At 49.0% G+C, this 24,671-nt stretch overlaps 3 protein-coding genes across 3 annotated transcripts; 2 read left to right on the top strand and 1 right to left on the bottom strand.

The window, feature by feature from the left end:
* Window positions 1-3: 3 nt before the first annotated feature.
* On the top strand, window positions 4-6,582 carry VC83_09218 (uncharacterized protein). Its single transcript, XM_024472663.1, has 2 exons — window positions 4-5,883; window positions 5,943-6,582. The coding sequence occupies exons 1-2, from the start codon at window positions 824-826 to the stop codon at window positions 6,064-6,066; spliced, it is 5,184 nt and encodes a 1,727-aa protein (XP_024319769.1). The 5' UTR covers window positions 4-823; the 3' UTR covers window positions 6,067-6,582.
* A 115-nt stretch (window positions 6,583-6,697) lies between these two features.
* On the bottom strand, window positions 6,698-9,459 carry VC83_09217 (uncharacterized protein; the record flags this gene model as incomplete). Its single annotated transcript, XM_024472662.1, has 1 exon — window positions 6,698-9,459. Exon 1 carries the CDS (start codon window positions 8,789-8,791, stop codon window positions 6,698-6,700), a length of 2,094 nt encoding a protein of 697 aa, XP_024319762.1. The 5' UTR covers window positions 8,792-9,459.
* Window positions 9,460-22,984: 13,525 nt separating this feature from the next.
* On the top strand, window positions 22,985-24,490 carry VC83_09216 (uncharacterized protein; the record flags this gene model as incomplete). The annotated part of the gene is made up of 2 exons (XM_024472661.1): window positions 22,985-23,113; window positions 24,059-24,490. 2 exons carry the CDS (start codon window positions 22,985-22,987, stop codon window positions 24,488-24,490), a joined length of 561 nt encoding a protein of 186 aa, XP_024319763.1.
* Window positions 24,491-24,671: the final 181 nt, after the last annotated feature.

Below are 24,671 nucleotides of genomic sequence, written 5' to 3'. Positions count from 1 at the left end.
AATCTTTTTTTATTTTGGTTAACGCCCTGTACCTCGTTTCTTAGGGGCGAACGGAAACTCCCGTGTGCACCTTTCTAGGGGTCAAAGCGCCCAACGGTCTAGAAACCATGGGGATCCCAGAAGCTGAGTGGCTACCCAAAGTATTCAGAACTGTGAACAGAACTGTGAACAGTTCTGTAAACAGGGAACAATCGCTGTCAAAGGAATCGAGACCTGAAGGGTCACATCGAAGAATTAGGATCGCATAGTCGATTCAAACCAAGCATCACCTTCTTGAAACGCGACTCTACTCGCCGACGCGGTAAAGGGCGCATGCAGCTCCAAACGCCATTGCTCGAATTACAAACAGCGCCGTCAAATACTGACGCGGCTGCCACCCGCATTGTGCTATGCCAACAGCCGTTCAGGACATTGCTGTCTGAACTACAAAGGCTGGAAAGGCTGGTACTGCTGGCTCCGACGATGAATGGATTGCGATGACAAGTTCCTGCCCAACGATCATCATCAACACGTTCGAACTACTCGGACATAAACCGCAGCGCTTCACCTGCCGCCTGCACCACGAATGAAGGAGGGGCATTCCCAAACGACCTTATTCTGAACGACGTTCCTACATATTATACTGCTGGCAACAGCCCGAGCTCACTTCTCATACCGTCTCACGGTTCTGGATCTCCATATCCTAGCCTCAGCGCCTCGAGCTCTATCTACCCTCCCGGCGTAGGACGACGAACTCGGGCGCTTACAGCCGAGACAGCACCTCCTCCTAATACCATCCAGCAACAGCAACTCATATCGACCAGCGACGCGGGCAGGACAGAGCATGCCAATGTATCAACCAGGGCAGCGTCATGGGCCAGGCTCAAGCGCGCCGGGAGGGTATGTCCCCCCGCCGCCACCACCCTTACAATCACCACCCATCCAGCAAACCCATATGATGACGCTTCCGCCGCCACCACCCAGGCCTGGACCAGGACAGCCACAACAGCACCCAAACGGAATGATGCTGCCTCCACCACCCCCGCATCCTGGAAGTGCCCATCCTATGCAGGGTGGCTGGCAGAACTCCTGGGGTCGTGCCTATGATGCTCGACAATATCCCGGCCCGCCCCCACTACAAGCATCGGCCAATAACCAGTACCAAACATACAATCCGAGCCAACAGTATCCGATGAACATGGCCGCACCTCTGACCAGACTTCAGACACAACAGGCAAATGAAACTCAGATGTCAGCAACCTATACTCCACACGCGGGCGAGTTGTCGTTTGGTGTTGGCGTCGGAATCCCTGGTTTCGGCAGTGCCGACGGCTCAGAGTTCTCTGCTGTATCAGAATCCTCGCGAGGTTCGAGCCGGACTGCGACAGAAAGTGGCCTAACGACACCCATGGATGAAGGGCCAAGCAGCTTCTACAACGACCGCGAGAGACTGTATCAGACACAAACGTCCACAATCAGGCAAAATAACACACACGTGCCTGGTCAAGAGTATGGCTCCAGACCGACAACAGCAACGCCAAGCAATCCTATAACTCAATCAGGGGATTTAACAGCCGAGCCTGGCAACATGAACAATACCAATGCCCCGGCTCTGACACAGGCGCAAATTGAGCTTGCTGCCCAATGGCCGTTGGAACGTGTCTTATTGTGGCTAGCTAAGAACCACTTCTCTGCAGACTGGCAAGAGACATTTAAGGCGTTGGAAGTGCACGGCTCTGCGTTCCTTGAACTGGGTACTGGGCACGGCAAACGTGCTAATTTCGGTATGATGCACCAGCAGGTCTACCCTCGACTGGCAAAGCAATGCTCATCCAGTGGAACAGGCTGGGACCAGTCTCGGGAACGAGAAGAGGGCAAACGGATGCGCAAATTGATACGCGAGATTACCACCGGAAAACCTGCTGGTAGATCTTCGCACGGCCGACGAGAATCAAACTCTGCAAATTCCTTCAACGCTTGTGTAGATCACACCCAAGGGTCTTCTCCAAACATGACGCGGGAAAGCTACGTGACAACTCCCAGCACAGCTAACCCCGACGACGAGAGCCCTGATAAGCAGTCCATGTTCAATGCGCCGAGCCCAGGGGTCGGAAAGCGCATCACTTCTCAGAATCGAAGCACAACTCTTCCCAATTATACGGGCTCTTCATACCAATCGAACGATAGCCCCACCGATAGCCGTGGCCATCGGAATATGTTGAAGTCACTTGATGGCAGTGATCCCTCTCGGAGACACAGCCCTAATGCGAGCGCTGACATGTCAGATAGCGGGCATTTTATGGGACCTGCATTACGCACGGAAGGCAGCCCAAAAAGCGGGAGCCCAGGGCAATCGTTTGCGACGTATGTACCCACATTTCAAGGGAAGCTTTCTGCTTCGCCGCATAGTACAACATTTGGGCACCGCGCTAGCAATAGCACAGACTCCGTCTCCTCAAGCACAGCAATATACGGGTCAGGAATCTCTCCAGCAATTAGCCAGGCCTTCAGATCTGGAATGGCAGGAGCAGGTGGTGAAGCAGGGTTTGCTGCTGGCCACCGCCGCTATGGACAGGAAGGAACACGCCCGTCGCCGCTCGAGTCGGAATTTGGATCTTACAAATCTGAAGCACCCACTTCGGCCAAAGAATCGAAAAGCTTCCTCAAGTATTTGCGAAAGAAGCCCAAGCCGAAGGAAGAGGGCTTACTTCCTTCACCTGACGATAACCACTTTGACTCTCCAACAAGCCCCTCTCTTAGCTTCAGAGCCCCACAATATGGCCAGAACGCGAAGGCAGCGGCTAGCGAAACATCTCTTGATAGACAGGCATCGAGCTATTCTGCCTTGGAGCACGATAAATTCTCACACACAACGTACCGCGGAAAGCGCCCAAACCCGGCCTCAAGACTTTTTGTCCTTGTAACCTTGGACGGGTTGAACTATCGACTTTGCGATGTCACTGATGCTGACTCTGCTCATGATATTCGAGTGATTTTATGCCACACGCTTGGGATTCAGGATATTGCCCACACCCTAATGTATCCGACAGAGCTGGGGAAAATAGACCACGAGGAGGCATTGGATGACAGTAAATTGATTGTAAACAAAAAGATGAGAGCGGATGCATTTGGAGGATTGAAGATACTCCTGCGCGCCCCACCCGCTTCAGCCACGCACTTGCGACCACCTGATTCTGCTGGTCTGAGTTCGAACTTCCCACAGGAAGCAGGACACCATGGCCGCTCATATAATGACGATGAATTTAATCAGATAAATGGAGAAAGACGCCGATCAAACTCATCGCCTCCTCATAACCGCAAGGCCGAAGTCGACAAGAAGAACCACGCCTTCCAGACTAAGAAGAAGACAACCAAGGAATTCTCATTTGAGGAGGATCCAACGCAAGAACGTAGCCCAGGCATTGTAGGCACGAGGAATGTTGACTTCGACAAGCCAAGAGGCTCGCCCTTCGAAGACAAAAAGGTGGACAACCTCTACCCACAGAGAAAACCGCCTCCTCCGCCTGGAGAGTCAGCTACATTGATCAAGGCAAACTCACTGAGCAAGAAGACTGCCCAATCTGCTGGGTTTATAGGGCCTGTAAATGTTGAGGTTCGACCGGCAACGTCAGCTGGATGCACTCAGACTTTCCCTCAGGATACTGGACGAAACAGAAAGGCATCCCCTGGTGGCGGCATTGGAGCAGCTCTTGCTGGCATGGGCAATCATCTGCTCCACGTCGGCCAACCAAGTCCAGGTGCAAATACCACCGATGACAAACCTAAATCATCAATGTCAACGGTTGAGTTTGGCCCTTCGGCGTCAGGTCGGAGCAGCCCAAGGTCATCGAGTGGGACACCAGGCAGCTTGACATGGGGTAAGGGGGATACGCCGTTTATAGTTCCCGACTACAAGCTTGAAGAGAATCGTGGCGCACCACTGGAGGGTCAAAGTGCAGCTATTGCTAAATTTAGACAAGAAGGGCTGCGCAGAGGGGTTTCGCCAGTGGATGTTAGCCCAAGCAGTGCTGGTACCCCTGGCGGAGGCTTGAGCCTGGTTGGAGAGCGCAAGTCTTACGGGCCCAACGTTGATTTTACTGAGGCCCAGGTTTCCTTTGAGCGGCCCCAGCAGACGCAACAAGACGATGATTCTGATGACGACTCTGACGATGGCCTCTTCCAGATCCTTCCCAACCGTGCTAAGGGGTCTGATGCGAACGATGCCACTTTGGGCACCGCTGAGGCGGAGCAACGGGATACTGACAAACGCCCTGCCTTGAAGGTTATCACTAGAACAAAGAGTAAAGTTAGCTTCGGCGAGAACACATACGAACCTCCGCCAAAACACATGAGAGATGACGACGGCAATACTGCTAGTGCGCGTAGCGGAAGACGGGACAAAGACGCTTGGCTTACAGCCGAACAATTGCAGAATCCCGAACTACGAGACGAAGTATCTAGTTCAAGAAGCGGGAAGCGGCCGCAACGCCGCACTCCAGGCTCTGCCTTGTCTGAGAACTGGTCCGCTGCATCTGGTGGAATTTCTGCAGGCTCGGAGGACATGAGCAGGATTCTTCGTCGGGGATCGTTTGCGAGGGAAGATGTTTGGGCAAGCAGACCTCCCGCTGAAGCGCTGTTTAACCACCTCGACGAATTCTTCCCTAATCTCGATCTGGACCAGCCTGTCCTCGAAGGAGGGCAAGGTCCATCCCCACCGTCGTCTCCTACAAGCTCTGGTGCGCCACAGCTGGCCATGCCTACAAACGCACCTCCGCCCATCCCTGAAGAGCACCCGGAATCGTATTACAATAACGGCGATACGCTTGGCTCTGATGAATCGACGCTCAAGACACTCGATAGTCGTCGACCTCCATCTATCCAGAATGTTGCGCAAAGGAACGTCGGTCGATCTGGCGGACTTGGTAGAATGAAGTCCATCCGTGACGTGGCCAGAGGTGCACATGAGGCCAACAAGCGTTTCACTCAGCCATCCCAACAGGGCGGACAGGCACCGTCCGCCATCCTGCGCCGCAAGAGCACCAAAATGTTCGGCGCGAACATCGTCCAGATCAAACCGCAGCGAGGCAGCATGGTTCTCCCCAGCATCCCACAAGACACCATCCCCAAACGCCAAGCCACCTTCCGCTGGTTTAAGGGCCAGCTAATCGGCAAAGGAACCTACGGCCGCGTCTACCTCGGCATGAACGCCACCACCGGCGACTTCCTCGCCGTCAAGCAAGTCGAAGTCAGCGCCAAGGCAGCCGGCAACGACAAGAACAAGATGAAAGAGCTCGTTGCCACGCTCGACCTCGAGATCGACACCATGAAAGACCTCGACCACGTCAATATCGTGCAGTACCTCGGGTGCGAGCGCAAGGAGACGTCAATCAGCATCTTCCTCGAGTACATTTCCGGTGGCAGCGTCGGGTCCTGTCTGCGCAAGCACGGGAAGTTCGAGGAACCCGTCGTTAGCTCGCTGACGCGACAGACGCTGTCGGGACTCGCGTACCTCCATCGCGAGGGGATCTTGCATCGTGATTTGAAGGCTGATAATATCCTGCTCGATCTGGATGGAACGTGCAAGATTAGCGATTTTGGAATCTCGAAGAAGACGGATAATATTTATGGAAACGACGCGTCGAATAACATGCAAGGCTCGGTATTCTGGATGGCGCCTGAGGTGGTCAGGTCGCAGGGCCATGGGTATAGCGCTAAAGTCGATATCTGGAGTTTGGGCTGTGTGGTGCTTGAGATGTTTGCTGGGCGCAGGCCGTGGAGTAAGGAGGAGGCTGTGGGGGCGATGTATAAACTCGGTAGTTTGAACGAGGCGCCCCCGATCCCGGATGATGTTAGTAATGCGATCAGCCCGTACGCTATGGGCTTGATGCTTGATTGCTTTCAGATGTGAGTCTAACCCCCCAACACTTTCCCGACTTTCCTAGCATGTACTGACACGAAAGCAGATCTGCGGGTGAAAGGCCTACGGCTGATACGTTGCTGAACCAGCATCCGTTCTGCGAGCTGGATCCGAACTATAATTTCCTCGACACGACTCTGTTTTCGAAGATCAGGGGCGCTTATCCGTAGTTGTTCTTTTTTTGCTTTGGCGCTTTTTGCGTGTACGGAGGAGGGAATGGTATATCGTACTTTGTGATTGGAGTTGGAGCGGCGGGTAGTCCGCCGTGCGTGTGCTGTTTTGAGTGGCGTTGTTAATGAACAGGGGAAGGGATCCGGGTTAGGGGGACCAGGTGGGGAATCATTTAGCACGGCGTTGGTGCGTTTTTATATATATCTATCTATCTATTTATTGTATCTGCCAATGGGCCATCTTTGGGCAACAAACAGAGTGATGGAAAGAGGGGCACAAAAGAGCAAGCATATGCTGTTGTATATTTGGGATAGTTACCCCGTTCGTTGGTTTTTGTGTTGTGCCTGAATTGGGATATGGATGGAGCTAGGCTGCATGGGGATATGATATGATGGAGAGTACAGAGTACAGAAATAATTCTCTGCGCAATTAATATGGAAAACATGCTGTGCGATGATATGCGTCTCCTTCTCTCCCCATCCACAGGTCTTCCCCCCAACGCCGTACTGTACAGTACACCCCTCGTACATCCCCCCTCCAACCAACCACCCCAACGCCCCTCCTTACCCCACCAAACTCCCACACTCCACCCAACCCAACCCTCCACCCACCAAAAAAAGCACTCAAACCTCACATCGCAGTCCCCACCCCCACCCCCGTCCCCACACCCCCATACCCCCCTCTCGGCCCCAAATCCGGTCCCGGATCCCCCCAACCACTAAACCCCGCACTACTCCCACGACTATACCTACTCGTCCAACTCCCACCACTATACCTACTCGTCCAACTCTCATGATTCAACCCAACCCCCAACACCTTCTCCTCTCCTCCCCCAACCCCAACCCCAGCACCCGGAATCTCCCCCCCCCCACCCGCCACCCCCCACTTCAACGAACCCCCCGCCGAACTAGGCAACCCCTCCACGTCACTCAACACGCTCCCCCTCGTCCCCGCACCTACACCGCGTAGTATCTCCGGCTCGAGATCGAATGGATCGCTCCTCCCCTTTCCGCGGCGCGTGTTGGTCGTGGCGCTACTGAGCATCGTATCCCTATCTCTACTTCTCTCACGACTGGTGCGGATACTTGGATGGCGGGGTGTACTGAAGCTCTGTCCCCTACTCCTCCTGACATCAGCGACATAAGTCGTCCCCACCGACGGCTGCGGGCGTGACACCTCCGCCGCGGCGGTCGAGTGATCAGCGAAGGGGTTAGGTGCTAATGTGCGTGTAGCAACCGTAGGTGCCGCGGCCGTCGGGTTCGGGAACGGGTTCCCCGCATCCGAGAAATCGATCCCGAGACTCCCATCCCCGAGGTCCTCGCGCGAGCGTGTAGGTGGCGGGAGGGAAATAGAGCGGCGGTGATCGGGCGGTAAACCCGCGGCTGCGCCGGCATCGCGCATCTCGCGGTCTTTGGAGGCCAGGTACCGGGTTAGATCCTGTGACGGATGTCGCGAGGACGGCGACGCGGTGCGCGAGCGCGTGAAGTGCGAGGGCGGGTCGGCGGTGGTGGGCCTGGTGTGGCGGGAGAGTGCCCAGTTGAAGACCGCGTCAGCGGTGAGGCGGTCCCACCAATCCCTTGCGCGCTCGCGGCGGGTGAGAGCGCTTGGGGGGTGAGATACGGAGGAGTGGCTGTGGGTTGAGAAGGAGGGGGCGAGGAATTGGGAATTCCCCCGGTTGAGGTTGACGCTTGGGCTGGGCTTGTGGTCCATCTTGGAGGAGAGCGCGGTGAAGCCGCCGACGACGCCGTGGTAGCGCGAGGCGGCTTTGGTTTTCCATTTGGTGCCGAGGGAGGTGGGGCCGACGGAGGAGTTGTCGATCTCGTAGTAGGCTGTTGGGGGGCCCTTTTCGGATTGCACCCAGATAGGGGTGAGGAGGGTGTCGCGGCGGCGGCGGCGGCGCATGAAGTAGAGCCAGAGGCAGCCGAGGAGGGCGGCGAAGGAGAGGCCGCCGACGATGCCGCCGACTAGGTGACCGATGGCGACTTGTCCGGTTTGGCTGGAACTTTCGAGTGTTGCGGACTCGGCAGCTGAACCGGGCCCTGAGGGAGTGGGAGTATCCGTTGAGACTGTCGGGATGACGGCTATCAGCTGTTCATTGTTGGTCGAGGACGGGACCACTAAGTCGGTGGGGATAGCAATATCGCTCTCTGCAGAGTCTGCCGCGGGTGGTGTGGTCGAAATTGGTTCTGATGATATATCAGATGTTGTATCAGATACCGTCGTATCAGATACAATAATCGTCACAGACTTTGGGTCCGGCTGTACTGCTTGCGGCTGCGCTGATTGAGTTGGAGTCGGCGTTGGCGTCGATATCGAAGTCGATGTTGTGATGCCAAATTGACTCGCAACTGCCGCTGGATGTATCTCCGCTATTGGCGTTGTGGTGGGCAGAGCCACTGTGCCACTCGGCATCTCGACAACTGGATCTGTTGTTGCTGGTGGATCCGATGTCGTTGTTGCTGGAGCATCTTCTTGAATTGTCGTGGAAGAGCCTAGTACAACACTCGCTGCGGGGTTCACCGTTGTTGTGGCCACACCAGTGCTCTTATCATTAGAGTCGTTATTGTCGTTGTTATTGCCGTCGTTAATACTGTTGTTGCCCGAACTCTGGGTTGTTGTTGCCGCCTTAGTGCTCGTTTTCGAACTGCTCTTGATCGTCTTCGAGACCGCAGTGTATCGCTTCCCATCACGAGTCGTGATAACCCGCCCTGCCGGCAGGGACATGATGAAAAAAGAAAGAGCGACCAGTCGCTATGTGAGAAGTGAAGTACGATAACAGCAGAGAAATGGAAAAAGGCACACAGGCCGGTCAAAATGAGGCCATAAACATGTTCGTGAGGAGAAGAGAAGACGAGCAACAGTGAGAGTAAGGAAATGGGGAGATAGGCTTGTTGATCAGCGCTAAGGACGGATGGCGGATGTGTGAGGGGGGGATGAGGGCTATGGCGTCTCAGACGCGCCAATACTGGCGTGAATGAAACATACATGAAGCACTTTGACTCCTCGCTTGATGGATCAGAAACAAAGCATCCTGGGCAGCCCTTGACAGGCCCCTGAAGAAGGTTAAATGGGTTTAAAATGCTTATGACGACGAGATGAAAAATGGTAGAGACGGCATAATCCTACATAATTAAGCCCAGTTCAAGCACGTGTTGTTTGGTTGTGGGATGTTGGGATGTTGGGACGTTTTGGGGGGGGAAGACGGGGAAATGTTATTACTGTGCCGATGTTGAAGTTAAATGTCACGTGCACACCTTCTCCTCCTCGGACACCAGGAACCAACCATCACAAAGATATTTATCTAAACTACGGAGGTGTTGTTCATAAGTTTTGTGTGTGGGTCATGAGATGACCGGGGGTTGGGCATGGGTTGGAGCATGGGTACGCGTAGGCTTGTTTGTACCTTTTTAACGCGTCAAAATTCCTACTATTGTATTTTATATGTAGGAAATTCATACTCTTTCAATAACTACAATGCCTCATCTTACTCGCGATGAGCGGCTTCGTTGCGCACTACTACGCTCCCTAGATTGGGAGTTCCAAAAAATTGCAGCCTATATTGGCTGCACGGAACGGCAGGCTTGGTATGCTTGCCAGGGCCCTCCAACTCCGAAGAAGCGTTCGGGTAGGCCACTTATCCTATCCGATGAGCAAGTTCAAGAGGTTATTGAGTTTATAGCCTCATCTCGCACGAATAGGCGTATGCCATATACAAATATAATACGCATTCTTAATATTCCATGCTCACGGCTTGTCCTAACCCGCTGTCATACTGACATTCGTTGCACTCAGTTTGCTATCAAACTCAAGAGCAAACTTGGAAATCTCCTCCTCAAACCTACAAGTCACTATACATATTTTGGCTTATCACACCAACAACAAGAGCAATACTACTCAACGATTGCTACAACCATCTATGATTCATTACACGTCATCGCTCCTTAGTTACTGGGCCGATATTACCACATAGCATATCTCTACAACCCTCTATGATTCATTACATGACATCACTCATACTACCACATGACATATCTCTACCAACTAGAGGCCTAGGAGCATGAACGATAGCTCTAAAAGCTCCTACGAACCTCTATGATTCATTACATGTCATCGCTCTTTAGTTACCCACAAGATTGGTTAAGTTATGACATAATTTGTCTATGACATAATTTGTCTATGACATAATTTGTCTATAGGGGTACTCTGACCTTGGACCTCCTTTTACTTCCTATAGGCTACGAACCTAAGAGATGGTTCTATGGGATTCTCTTACGTCGACTACAGTTACCAAGCCTGGTAATCATGGAAAGTCTTGGAAAATGAGAGCTACACTCCTTTAGCATAAATAGGATTGCCCTTTCCTTAAGAAAGGGCAAGCAGACAATACAGTAAATCGACTATCACATACTTCCACGTCTTTTCCAAGCTTCCAAGCATTCATCTTGTTACTCCTTGTTTCTGAAAAGTCAGTGAGGTGTTAACCTCTGACTTACCCCTGAGTTCCCAGACTCAACATTTGTTGCAACTTGTCTGAACCACTTCACTACATCACACACCTGATTGCTGCGTTGTGGAATAGTCTAAGCTACGACCCTTTGGCTCTGTTTTCTAAGACAGTGTGTTGTCTTAGTAAATTCATCCCTTCCTTGGGTGGCTAGATTCTCACATCTGGTGCACCCACCATTACACCTTGTCTGCTTCAAGCTTCAACTATTTCTATAGCAGCACTTCGATACTACAATGGAGGACGACCAAGCTCCTACAACTACTGCTGAACAGCAGATGCAACAACTGTTTGCCTTTATACAAAATATAGCAAACAAACTTGAGAATTTGGAAAACACCTTTCAAGCCAACACTTCAGCAACACAATCCTCAACTCAGACACATCATACAGAGCTTCCCACAGCTCCTCTGGCTATGTCGGGTACCCCAAGTGCACTTCCTAAAGTGCAAACACCAGATTTATACCATGGAGACAGAAGGAAGTTGAAGGGATTTCTTATGCAACTGGACATCTACTTCACCCTCAGGCCTCATCAGTTCACCTCAGATATTCAGAAGATATATTTCGCTGCCAGCTACCTCCGTGGATCTGCATTCAACTTCTTTGAGCCATATCTTAGAAGACTTAGTGGCAACAACCAAAATACCACTACACCTTTGATTACCTCTTATGACCAGTTTCAAGAGGAACTTACCAGGACCTTTGGAGACATCAACGAAACTGCTACAGCAGAAAGAGAGCTACAGAAGCTATGTCAAAAGACCTCTGCTGCTCAGTATACAACAGAATTTAGGAGAAGCACTTCTCACTTGACTTGGAATGAAGAAGCCTTAGTCTTCACTTACTACCAAGGGCTCAAGAGCTCTATTAAGGATGAACTCAGCAAAGAAGAACGCCCTACAACACTTCAAACGCTTATAGAGAAAGCTGTCAGACTTGATGATAGGCTTTTTGAAAGAAGAAAGGAGAAGAACCAAGACTGGCATCCAACAAGAAATTTCAACAATTACACCTCTACACCAACTGCTAAGGACTCAGCACCTGAACCTATGGACTTAGACGCCTCTATAAAGAGATCTACAGCAAATCCAGCACCTCAGCCTACAAGAAGCCCTCAAAAACTGAAAAGGGGTAAACTTACTCCTCAAGAAAGAAAACACAGAATGGACAACAACCTTTGTTTATACTGTGGCAAAGGGGGGCACAGAATTCAGGAGTGCTATTCAGCACGGGGGAGTGCTGAATCAAAACATATAGCAGCCTCAGACACAGTCACAGCTGTTATTCCTGAAAAACTTGAAAAATCCCCACCAGGCACAACTTCAACTGAGACTACAACTTCTCCCCTAGACAACAAAGATGTGTCGATGGTGCTTTCTCAGAGTTTCACACACCTGTTAATCCCTATTTAACTCCATTTCAAACAACAGGTGTTATCTACAAGGGCTATGATAGACTCAGGGGCAACAGGCAACTTTATATCTCAAGACCTCATCTTGACACACCAGTTACCTACAATTCCCAAACGCACTCCAGAGTTGCTCCGAGTCATTGATGGAACTCCTATCAGTTCAGGTTCCATTACCTGCAACACCCCAGTACTCAAACTTGAGATCCCCTAGATTTTCAGACACCATCTCTTTAGATGTTATACCAATGAAGTACTCAGTCATCCTAGGTCTTCCATGGCTTCAAAGGCATGATCCAACTATCAATTGGAAGCATTTATCGCTTGGGTTTAGCTCAAATCCGGAGCTCAATACTGAAAAAACCCTTCAAGCCTCAGTTACCCCTATTCAGGTCCAAGACTCAGACTTGTCCCAGATCAAGGATTTTGACCAAACTATGGACGATATATCATCTCTGATATGGGTTAAACCTTTCCAACCTGTCCTGGAGATAGCAGCTACTTCAGATTTGGAGAAATCATCTCAGGAGGTCATTTTGCCTTTAGCATACCAAGACTACCAACATCTTTTTGACAAGGCAAAGGCATCAATTCTGCCAAAGCACCAGCCTTATGACCATGAGATACCACTCGCAGAAGGCTCAATGCCTCCCTACGGCCCTATCTACTCTCTATCTGAATTAGAGCTGAAAACTCTCAGAGAATACCTAGATGAGAACCTTAGTTCTGGCTTTATCAGACCTTCTTCCTCACCAGCAGGAGCTCCTATTCTCTTTGTCAAGAAGAAAGATGGCTCCTTGCGTCTCTGTGTTGATTATAGGGGCCTTAATGCAGTCACTGTTAAAAACAGATATGCTTTACCCCTTATCCCTGAGCTCATGGATAGGCTCTCTTCAGCAAAGATCTTTACCAAGTTAGATCTCAGGGGAGCTTATAACCTGATACGCATCAAGGAAGATGATGAGTGGAAGACAGCATTCAGAACACGCTATGGTCATTTTGAATACCAGGTAATGCCTTTTGGGCTTGCCAATGCACCTGCTTCTTTCCAAGCTCTCATGAATGATATTCTAAGACCTTACTTGGATATCTTTGTTGTTGTCTACTTAGACGACATTCTTATATACTCTTTAGACACTCAAGAGCATGTTCTACATGTTAGACAAGTCTTAGAGAAGCTATCTCAAGCACAACTCTTTTGCAAACTTGAGAAATGTCTTTTCCATATGTCTCAAGTTGATTTCTTGGGACATAGAATTTCAACAGAAGGCATTCAGATGGATCCTGAAAAGACAAAAGCAGTACAAACGTGGCCTATTCCTTCCAGCATTAAAGAGGTTCAGTCTTTCCTTGGGTTTGCCAACTATTACAGGAGGTTTATACCAAGATATACATCCTTGGCTTTACCCCTTACTCAATTACTTCACAAGGACACTTTGTATCACTGGGATAAGACACAGCAAGATGCTTTCGATGCTCTTAAAGGAGAATTCAAAGAAGGGAAAATGTTACTACACTTTAACCCCTTGAAACCTGCCACTCTTGAGACAGATGCCTCAGATTTTGCCATTTCTGGAATCTTATACCAAGCTCCAAAAGACAAACAAGAAGAGCTACAGCCTGTGGCATTTTACTCAAGAAAGCTATCAGCAGCCGAACAAAACTATCCCATTACAGACAAGGAACTGCTTGCCATAGTATGTTCTCTAAAGCATTGGAGATGCTACCTTGAAGGGGCAAACTATCCTATCACTATTTACAGTGACCATTCAAATCTCTTGACCTTTACAACCACTAAACAGCTCAATCGACGACAAGCAAGGTGGTCTGAACAACTAGGAGGTTTTGACTTTGTTATAAAACATGTCTCAGGGGCCAAGAATCAAAGAGCAGATCTCCTCTCAAGAAGACATGACTACCAAGATTCTGCTAAAACAAGCAATACAAAGGCCCTGCTAGACTCTACAAAGCTTATAGCAGCATCTTTAAGCAACCCTCGCACTACAGAGGACTTAGAGGGAAACTTATCCCTTCAAAACCAAGTTGCCCCCATTACCTCTTCTCAGAAACCAGAGACCTTTAAAGACTATACACCCTCAGCAACACTTCTTAAAGCATTCAAAGATGCTTACAACCACGATCCCTTTGCCAAAAGAACTTTGGAATACCTCCAGAAGAAAGGCTCCTCTCTTGAGAAAGTTGGACTACAAAATTTCTCAAAAAATCAGCAAGGACTTCTCTTATTCAAGAGCTATATCTATGTCCCAAGGGATAAACGATTACAGCTACACCTCCTACAGCAGTTCCATGATGCTCCAGCTGCAGGGCACTTTGGCTTTGCAAAAACTTATGAACTTCTAACAAGAAAGTTCTACTGGCCTAGTCTAAGGACTACTCTTCAAGACTATATATCTTCTTGCACTACTTGCAACTTGAACAAACCTACACGGCAAAAGCCCTATGGCCTCTTGCAGCCTCTACCTATACCAGAACGCCCATGGGACTCCATATCCATTGACTTTATAGTCAAGTTGCCTCCTTCTATCCCAAAAGGGGGTGCTACCCCTTATGACTCTATCCTTGTGGTGGTAGAAAGGCTCACAAAAATGGCACACTTTGAGCCTTGCAATGAGACTATCACAGCTTCTGAACTTGCGTGGCTATTCCTCAAGGTGGTCTTTAAATATCATGGAATTCCTGGACACTGGATCTCAGATAGGGGAGCAGTTTTCACTTCAAACTTTTTTAAGGAGTTCTCTAAACTCTTAAACATGGAACAACGCTTTTCTACAGCTTATCACCCTCAAACAGATGGCCAGACAGAGAGAGTCAACTCTGTACTTGAACAATATCTAAGAATTTATACAAACTATGCTCAAGACAACTGGGCAGATCTTCTCCATCTTGCAGAATTTGCTTACAACAACACGGTCTCTAACACCACAAAAGAGACACCTTTCTATGCAAACTATGGTTATCACCCTAGGTTTGAAGTGGCAAAACTTAATTGTCCTGAAAATCTCAAAAACCCTTCTGCTACTGAAAGAATCATCTACCTTAAGGGCCTCCAGGACTATCTCAAGGTCCAAATACAGCGTGCACAAGACGAGCAGGCTCAGGCCTTTAACAGGGGGGTGGTTGCACCACAATTCAAAGTTGGTGATCAAGTCTTTTTGTCTAGAAGACATATCACAACTACTAGACCATCAGACAAACTTGATACTAAAAGACTTGGACCCTTTAAGATCACAAGGACTATTGGCAAGAATGCTTTCGAGCTTGCATTACCACCTACTTGGACTATCCATAATGTCTTCCATGCATCTCTCTTGTCTAAGGCACAAGAAAGTTCCTTAAGACCACTTCAGTCTCCTCCACCTCCTGTTCTGATTTTGGATCAACCAGAATATGAAGTAGAGTCTATCCTTGACAAAAAGACACTTAGAGGTCAGGACTACTTCCTCGTTAAGTGGAAAGGCTATCCTACAAGTGACAACACTTGGGAACCTAAGAGAAATCTAAAAAATGCATCCAAGCTGATTCTAGAATTTTTTTCTAAGAAAGCCACCTGGCTAAAGGGCAAGCACACAGCTAACAAACGTCCTTAAGAGGGGTATCATGTCATACTGACATTCGTTGCACTCAGTTTGCTATCAAACTCAAGAGCAAACTTGGAAATCTCCTCCTCAAACCTACAAGTCACTATACATATTTTGGCTTATCACACCAACAACAAGAGCAATACTACTCAACGATTGCTACAACCATCTATGATTCATTACACGTCATCGCTCCTTAGTTACTGGGCCGATATTACCACATAGCATATCTCTACAACCCTCTATGATTCATTACATGACATCACTCATACTACCACATGACATATCTCTACCAACTAGAGGCCTAGGAGCATGAACGATAGCTCTAAAAGCTCCTACGAACCTCTATGATTCATTACATGTCATCGCTCTTTAGTTACCCACAAGATTGGTTAAGTTATGACATAATTTGTCTATGACATAATTTGTCTATGACATAATTTGTCTATAGGGGTACTCTGACCTTGGACCTCCTTTTACTTCCTATAGGCTACGAACCTAAGAGATGGTTCTATGGGATTCTCTTACGTCGACTACAGTTACCAAGCCTGGTAAGTCATGGAAAGTCTTGGAAAATGAGAGAACTACACTCCTTTAGCATAAATAGGATTGCCCTTTCCTTAAGAAAGGGCAAGCAGACAATACAGTAAATCGACTATCACATACTTCCACGTCTTTTCCAAGCTTCCAAGCATTCATCTTGTTACTCCTTGTTTCTGAAAAGTCAGTGAGGTGTTAACCTCTGACTTACCCCCGAGTTCCCAGACTCAACATTTGTTGCAACTTGTCTGAACCACTTCACTACATCACACACCTGATTGCTGCGTTGTGGAATAGTCTAAGCTACGACCCTTTGGCTCTGTTTTCTAAGACAGTGTGTTGTCTTAGTAAATTCATCCCTTCCTTGGGTGGCTAGATTCTCACATCTGGTGCACCCACCATTACACCCGCGCTCTGTCTGTGAGAGGCTATAATCGACGTAAGTATCCCTCTCTACTTTACTACTATATAGACTAATAATTATTAAGGGATTGCTATGCGGAAGCCTATTATCTCAGAGACAAATCGACAAAAGCGACTTTCATGGGCTATTGAACATAAGGATTGGGTACGGAATGATTGGAATAGGATACTTTGGACTGACGAGACGTGGGTAACGGGAGGCCGCCATACTCGTACATGGATTACTCGAAAAGCAGGGGAAATGTGGGATGATACATGTGTTGTAGATAGAGTACAACGGAGAAGGTAAGAGACTCCTATTTACTATAGGATTTACTAACAATCCCTAGAGGTTGGATGTTCTGGGGCTGCTTCTCAGGTGGTCTTGGAAAGGGTCCTATACTATTTTGGGAGAAGGAATATGGGAAAATAGGAGCTGAGTCCTATATGGCTCATACTGTCCCTCTAATCCACGGCTGGCTACGCCTATACCCAGGCCTTACATTGATGCAAGATGGAGCTCCAGGTCATAGAGCAGGTGCAACATATGAAGAGTTGAGATCCCGTGGTATTTGCCCTATAGAATGGCCCCCATATTCACCAGATCTCAACCCAATTGAACGGGTGTGGCATATTATGAAGAATTATCTACAAGATAATCATCCAGAACATATGTCCTACGACCAGCTCCGTGTAGCTGTTAAGGAAGCATGGGAGCAAGTTGGAGAAGCTGAGCTTAATGCTCTCCTTAATAGTATGCCTACACGTATGGCAGCAGTAATTGCTGCAAATGGTATGCACACAGAGTACTAGGCTTATAGTATAGTTTTATATAGGGGTTTAGGTATCTACTCTACTCATTATTCTACAGAATTGATTGCTCTCACACTCAAGTGTTCGTGACGCGTGAGAATCGGTACTTTGGCCAGAATTGCCAAACCAGCCTACGCAGGGGGCCCTAGCCCAACCCACTCACAAAACTTATGAACAACACCTCCGTATACTGTCTTATGGCCAACCCCTGCCGCTTCGTTGGATCTTACGTGTTAGAATTGATTGGCTATTAAATGTCAAAATTCATGATTGGTTGCGTTAGCCTAGGACCCACTTATTGGGGCCTAATGTGTATGAGAATTTTTCACCTACGGCCCTAGGCCCGTAACGGTCCGTAACCCCTGTCCGTAACTCCTTACTTTGCATATAGTTCTATCTGTAGTTGTAGCTTTGTTCTGTGTTGTTTTTGAAGCTATTGGCCTGCTACATAGGTGCTTGCGATGAGTTCTTCGCCCCCTATTCGGTGTACGTATTGCCATGCCTTCCGCGAGGCGTCAGTCTTCCGTACAAATCGGCTCGGAAGACGCTACGGGACCTGTTCTACGTGCGCTTCTACCCGTACTTCTCGCCGTATCCAACGAAGGGTCTCGCCACGTATTATAGCACCCGTTACAGGTAGCATACCACCTCTTACGGACGTTCCACCCCCCGTTACGGACTCTATTCAACCGCAACCGCAAAGGCGTTGTCGTGGTCGGCCGCCACGACAGCCACAACCTATATTACCACACCCTACGGAGTCTACAGTCATTGAGGATCCCGTTGCGGTCCGTAACTCTAAGCCGCCTGGCTTTCTCTCTTCCTTTATACAGGCTACTCCACATAACCTTGGCCGGCTTAACCATGAGTGTGAATATTGCGCTGCCCTGCACTGGATAGAAGAGACTACACAGGATAAGCAGTATGAGATATGCTGCAAGAAAGGAGATGTAGACCTTCCGACGTTACGGATGCCCCCCTTATATTTACGGAAGTTATTTACGGACCAAGACCCAAGAGGGAGGGCCTTCCGTAAGGAGATCCGCGAATATAACAATGCCTTGGCTTTTACTTCCGTAAGCTATACTCGCGATTCACGGATTAATGAGAACTCTGGAATACAGAGTTTCCAGATCCACGGCGAGCTATTCCACTACCAGGGCCCGTTACAGCCTAATACCCAGGAAACCCCTACCTTTGCGCAGCTCTTCTTTTACGACCCTTCTTATGCTACAGAAGCCCATCGATTACAGCACCCGCAACTCGATTCTACGGTTCTTAGCCAGTTACTACAGCTGCTTACGGACCATAATCCGTTTATCCACATATATAAGACAGCTCGGGAGCGACTTGCGGCTGTTCCGGATGGTAATAGTCCGCAACGGGTCATACTCAACCCGCAGATGCGTCTTATAGTCAAGAGTGGTGCTGATAAGCGCCGCGAGAACCTACCAACAAGTGATGAGATTGCAGCTGTTATTCCGGACGAGCTAGGAGATTCCGGTCCGCGAGACTTGGTATTAGCCTTCCGTAACACTTCAAACGGGCGGCGGCAGCTATCAAAGGTTCATGTTACGCATGCCTCTTATATGCCACTCCACTACGTGCTCTTATTTGTCTTTGGTGAATACGGGTGGCATTGGGGTCTTACCTTACGGGAGAATAACGGTCCACGGCAGCAACGGCGGCTAGAGCAAAGACCATTCTACCGCTTCTACATGTTCACCCGTAACGAGTGTTTTAATACTCTACACTATGCTGGGCGCCTCTTCCAGCAGTTTGCGGTTGATATTTTGGTGATTTGCGAGTCTACGGCCCTAAGTTGGCTCCGTAACAACCAAAAATCCATCCGTTCAGATGTGTACAGTGGCTTAGCTGACGCTATCTCTCGCGACGACGTTGATATGGATAGTCTCGGCCATCGCGTTGTATTACCTTCAAGCTTTACGGGTAGTGATCGTGCAATGCAGCGCCTTTATCAGGATTCGATGGCTATTGTACGCCACTTTGGAAAGCCTACGTTTTTTATCACCTTTACGGCTAATCCAAAATGGCCAGAGGTTACAAATGCACTGTTTCCAGGTCAGCAAGCTACGGATCGGCTGGATCTTATTGCCCGAGTATTCCACCTAAAGGTCCGTAGCCTACTTACGGACCTTAAGGATGGTGTGCTTGGGCAGTATGTCGGCCACGTATATACTATTGAGTATCAGAAACGGGGCCTACCACATATGCACCTATTACTCTTCATTCAGGGGTTCCAATTTAACGTTCCGTCCCTAATTGATGAGGTGGTCTGCGCAGAGCTCCCGGATCCAGCTTGGGATGTTACGGGCGAGCTTACGGATGTGATAATTTCCACAATGACCCATGGGCCATGTGGAGATGATCATTTACGGGCACCGTGTATGGCCCGTAAATCACCTGCATCACCGCTACGATGTACGAAACAGTTCCCAAAGCCATTTGCACCTGCTACTATTGTTACCGAGGAGGGATACCCTCAATACAGGCGTCGCAATGATGGCCGGACGTTTACGGTCCCACGGCCAGGCTTACGGACTGAAAACGTCGTCCGTAATAACCAGTGGGTAGTTCCATACAACCCGTATCTACTTCAGAAATACCGTTGTCATATGAACGTTGAAGTATGTAGTACTGTACAAGCTGTTAAATATATTCATAAATATATCTATAAGGGCTCTGACCGTACTACACTTGCGGTTGAGTCTAATGATGAGATTGACCGCTATATCCAAGGCCGGTATATTGGGTCTGCAGAGGCTATATGGCGCCTATTTGAGTATCCAACTCATGGTGAATGGCCACCCGTAACGCAGCTTTCAATCCATTTAGAGCACAAACAGCCAGTGTACTTTCCAGAAAATCTTTCTTCCCAAGAGCTTGCTGCAAAGCTTAACTCTACGGATAGTACGTTAATGGGGTTCTTCCGTTATAACGCTACGTATGAGGATGGTCAGTCCTTATTATACTCTGAGTTCCCTTCGCAGTTTGTATGGGACAAACGGATCCGTAAATGGAAGCCCCGGCAAAGGGGAATGGATCGGAATATCGGCCATATGTTCCATTGTAGCCCTACGGCTGGCGAACGGTTCTATTTACGGATGCTATTAACTGTAGTCCGGGGCTCAACGTCATTTACGGACCTCCGTACATATGATGGTATTTGTCATGAAACTTATCACCAGGCCTGTATTGCCCGCGGGTTAGTTGAAAATGACCAGGAATGGGTCGAATGCTTTAATGAGGCTATTATATTTACGAGTGGTCATGGGTTACGGATGCTATTTCTTACAGGTCTACGGATGGAGATGATGGCTGAGCCGCTTCTCCTTTGGAATCGGTTCAAGGAGCACCTTTGTGACGACTTACTACGAGAGCTCGAACGTAGGAGTGTTTCCATAAGCTCGCTACAGGAGTCACACCTTGATTACGGCTTATACCTACTATCTGTTGGCCTTACGGACATTGGAAAGTCACTTACGGACTTCAACCTACCACTCCCGCAATACGGATGGTCCGTAAGGCTCCCGTATGTAGGCCGAGGCTTTGATCCAGTTATAGAGACAGCTCTTGCAGATGATTTAGTCTTGAAACTAAACCTAGACCAGCTTACGTGCTTCCGTACGATCTGTACGGCTATTGAAGGTGATCCGCAAACAGCCCACTTCTACCTACAGGGCCCTGGGGGAACTGGAAAGACCTTTTTATATAAGGCTCTATGTCATTACTTCCGTGCGCAGGGGAAGTCAGTACTCTGTGTTGCTTCAACCGGAATTGCCGCCTTATTACTGCCTAACGGGTGTACATCAGTTTAAGATTCCTATAAAACTTGATAGTAAGACGTGTTGTTCTATAACCCGCAACTCAAGGCTCGGCATGCAATTACAAGAGGCTGGCCTTATTATATGGGATGAGGTTCCCATGCAACATAAATACTGCTTTGAGGCAGTACACCGGCTTCTATGCGATTTACGGTCCGTTACGGACGATGTTCTCTTTGGTGGCGTACCCGTATTACTCGGTGGCGATTTTGCACAGATTCTACCCGTAATGCCTCAGGGTTCTCGAGCGCAGATTGTCCAAGCCTGTTTACAGTGCTCATTTGTATGGCCACGGCTTCGGCGGCTACATTTACGGGTTAATATGCGTGTCCGAGGTGGGGTGCTTGATGAGGAATTTGTTATGTGGATTGGGAGAATACCATACGATCCGCAACTTAATGGCATAATACTAATACCGCCGTATATTACACAGTTAAAGGAATTAGATGGCCTTATTGCTGCAATCTACCCAGATAATGTATTACGGCCGCATAATCATGTAGAAGATCTCTTTACGGACCGGGCTATTCTTACGGTCCATAATGAGACCGTATTACACCTTAACGCTCTTATACTGTCTCGGTATCCAGGTCCAGTACGAACCTTACTATCCATTGATACTGCAGACATTAATGATAGAGGTGGCAATCTTCATCATGTCCCAGTTGAGGAGCTTCAGAATTGCTCACCCGCCCAGCTACCATTATCCTTTCTGCAGCTTAAGGTTGGGGTACCTGTAATGCTCTTACGGAATATAGTTCCGCAGGAAGGATTATGTAACGGGTCACGTATGATTGTTTTAAGCATAACACAGCACTGTCTTGCAGTCCGCTTACTTGGAGAACAATTTTACGGGCAGCTACGGACGATTCCGAGGGTAAAGCTCTAGACGAACGAGGGGGACTTACGATATATCCTTACCCGTAAACAGTTTCCAGTCTGGTTATGTTTTGCAATGACTATTAATAAGTCTCAAGGCCAGTCATTTAAGTTTGTTGGAGTTGATTTACGGGCACCTACATTTAGTCACGGGCAATTCTACGTTGCAATGTCACGGACGTCATCCGTAGCTGGCTTACACGTTCTACTTCTGGAAGGTGACGATAACACTACACCTAACGTTGTATATCCAGAGGTATTATGTGATATTAATTAGAAATACTATCTATACTACTATTCTACTGCTTACCTTAACTTTATTTACGGGTGGTTACGGGCATTTATAGGTTTGGATTTCGTCCGTAATATGCTTACGGGTTTAAACACCATCCGTAAACGTCCGTAATCATCTACCAGTTACTTTAATCACATTTTTACAAGAAATAAAACAAGGTTCATTGCCCGTAGGCGTGTCAATTACTATTCTACACTACTTTACATGAATATACGGCCCTTAGGCCTCCTCCTCACCCTCCTCCCCTCCCTATCCCTCTCCATCCTCCTCCTCCTCTGACCTTGGCCCTACCACGACCTCCGTATAGAAGGTCCCGCGAGGGGCAGCCTCGGTAGAGGTGACGAAATCCATCGCCACCCCGGCAAGGGTGTGCCCCAGGCGGAGCCTCCTACAGGAGGCCGGGCTTGCGGCCCGGAAACGCTCGATCCAGGCATGGAGGGTGTGGGTGGGGTCCTCCTCATTCCCAACATAGTAGGGGTCGTCAGGGCGGCGGGTGGGAGGCACGCGGGAGGCGGCAGCGCGAGCGGGCGACGACGTGCGGGCGCGGCGGAACGAGCGCAGATCTTTCAGCTGGGGGGGGGGCCGCTTTAGGCCATGGCCCACCCCACCCGTAAGCGCCTCGGTGGAGCATGAGGCGGCCGATGCAGCAGGGCGCCGGGCACGTAGACCTTCTACAAGTTAGTTACGGACTGCAAACAATAAGGGAGGGAGGGGACTTACCTGAACGTTCTGAAGGACTACCCGTAATGGGCGCCAAGGTGTCATACTGACATTCGTTGCACTCAGTTTGCTATCAAACTCAAGAGCAAACTTAGAAATCTCCTCCTCAAACCTACAAGTCACCATACATATCTTGGCTTATCACACCAACAACAGAAGCAATACTACTCAACGATTGCTGCAAACTCTTCTACTACATCTGTTTATGCTACATACATCACGGCATATTATTTGGACACTCATTGAACAAGTTATTAAGAAAATCTCCTCCTTAAGGGGGTGGGCCAATACTACCACATGGCATATCTCTACCAACTAGAGGCCTAGGAACATGAACGATAGCTCTAGAAGCTTCTACAACCCTCTATGATTCATTACACGTCATCGCTCCTTAGTTACCCACAAGATTGGTTAAGTTATGACATAATTTGTCTATAGGTACTCTGACCTTGGACCTCCTTTTCACTTCCTATAGGCTAGGAACCCAAGAGATGGTTCTATGGGATTCTCTTACGTTCACTACATGATTAGCAAGCTAGTTGTGGGTCGCACTTAATTTCTAATACATTTACCAAGCCTGGTTAGTCATGGAAAGTCATGGAAAATGAGAGAACTACACTCCTTTGGCATAAATAGGATTGCCCTTTCCTTAAGAAAGGGCAAGCAGGCAATACAGTAAATTGACTAGCACATACTGCTACGTCTTTTCCAAGCTTCCAAGCATTGATCTTGTTATTCTCTGTTTTTGAAAAGTCAGTGAGGTGCTAACCTCTGACTTACCCCTGAGTTCTCAGACTCAACATTTGTTGCAACTTGTCTAAACCACTTCACCACATCATACACCTGATTGCTGCGTTGTGGAATAGTCTAAGCTACAAACAACCCTTTGGCTCTGTTTCCTAAGACAGTGTGTTGTCTTAGTAAATTCATCCCTTCCTTGGGTGGCTAGATTCTCATATCTGGTGCACCCACCATTACACAAGGGGACCGCAGAGGCTATTCCATCCATGTTAGTACAGAAACCAAAACAAGAGGGGGAGAGAAAAATTACCACGGAGCGAACAGCGCGCGCCTTCGCCACCGAAGTGGCAGTTGGTGCAGCTCCCATGGAGGAGCCCCTCCGCCCGGACACAACCCGCAAACTGGCCGTATCCGGCCGCGCAGTCAGTACACGGCGGCTGGACAAGCTCGCCGACCGTAAACCCTACGGCCGCCTCGAGGTTCTGCATCCTCGCGAGGTTCGGCAGGTCGGAGGAGTCGAGGGCGCGAAATTCCAAGTGGCGGGCGTCAGGGAGGGCGAGCACAGCTGCAAGGGCGCGGGAGCGACGGGGTTCCTCCAGGAGGCTAGAGCGCAGCAGCTGCAGCGCCATCTGCTGTTGCGGAGTCGGGGAGTCGAGCACAATCGGACGCGGTGAACCTATACATACTGTTAGTATTGATCTCTAATGTTTACGGACGGGGGAGGGGTGTTACTTACTTCTTACGGCCGTAGCTGTGGACGGGCGTGCGGGCGTCACGGGAGACGACACAGGAGGACGCACAGCTTCGGATCCAGCCTCAGCTATCCAGTTGTTAGTATCTATCTATCTTGCGGGG

Source organism: Pseudogymnoascus destructans (assembly GCF_001641265.1).
Source record: "Pseudogymnoascus destructans isolate 20631-21 unplaced genomic scaffold scaffold_38, whole genome shotgun sequence".
Classification (NCBI taxonomy): Eukaryota; Fungi; Ascomycota; class Leotiomycetes; order Thelebolales; family Thelebolaceae; genus Pseudogymnoascus; species Pseudogymnoascus destructans.
This window is presented reverse-complemented; position numbering and strand designations above follow the sequence as displayed.

Coding starts and splice junctions, on each gene's coding strand:
- VC83_09218 (XM_024472663.1), top strand. CDS start 824: ATGCCAATGTATCAACCAGGGCAGCGTCATGGGCCAGGCTCAAGCGCG. Junction 5,884..5,942: donor ATGCTTGATTGCTTTCAGAT/GTGAGTCTAACC, acceptor ACACGAAAGCAG/ATCTGCGGGTGAAAGGCCTA.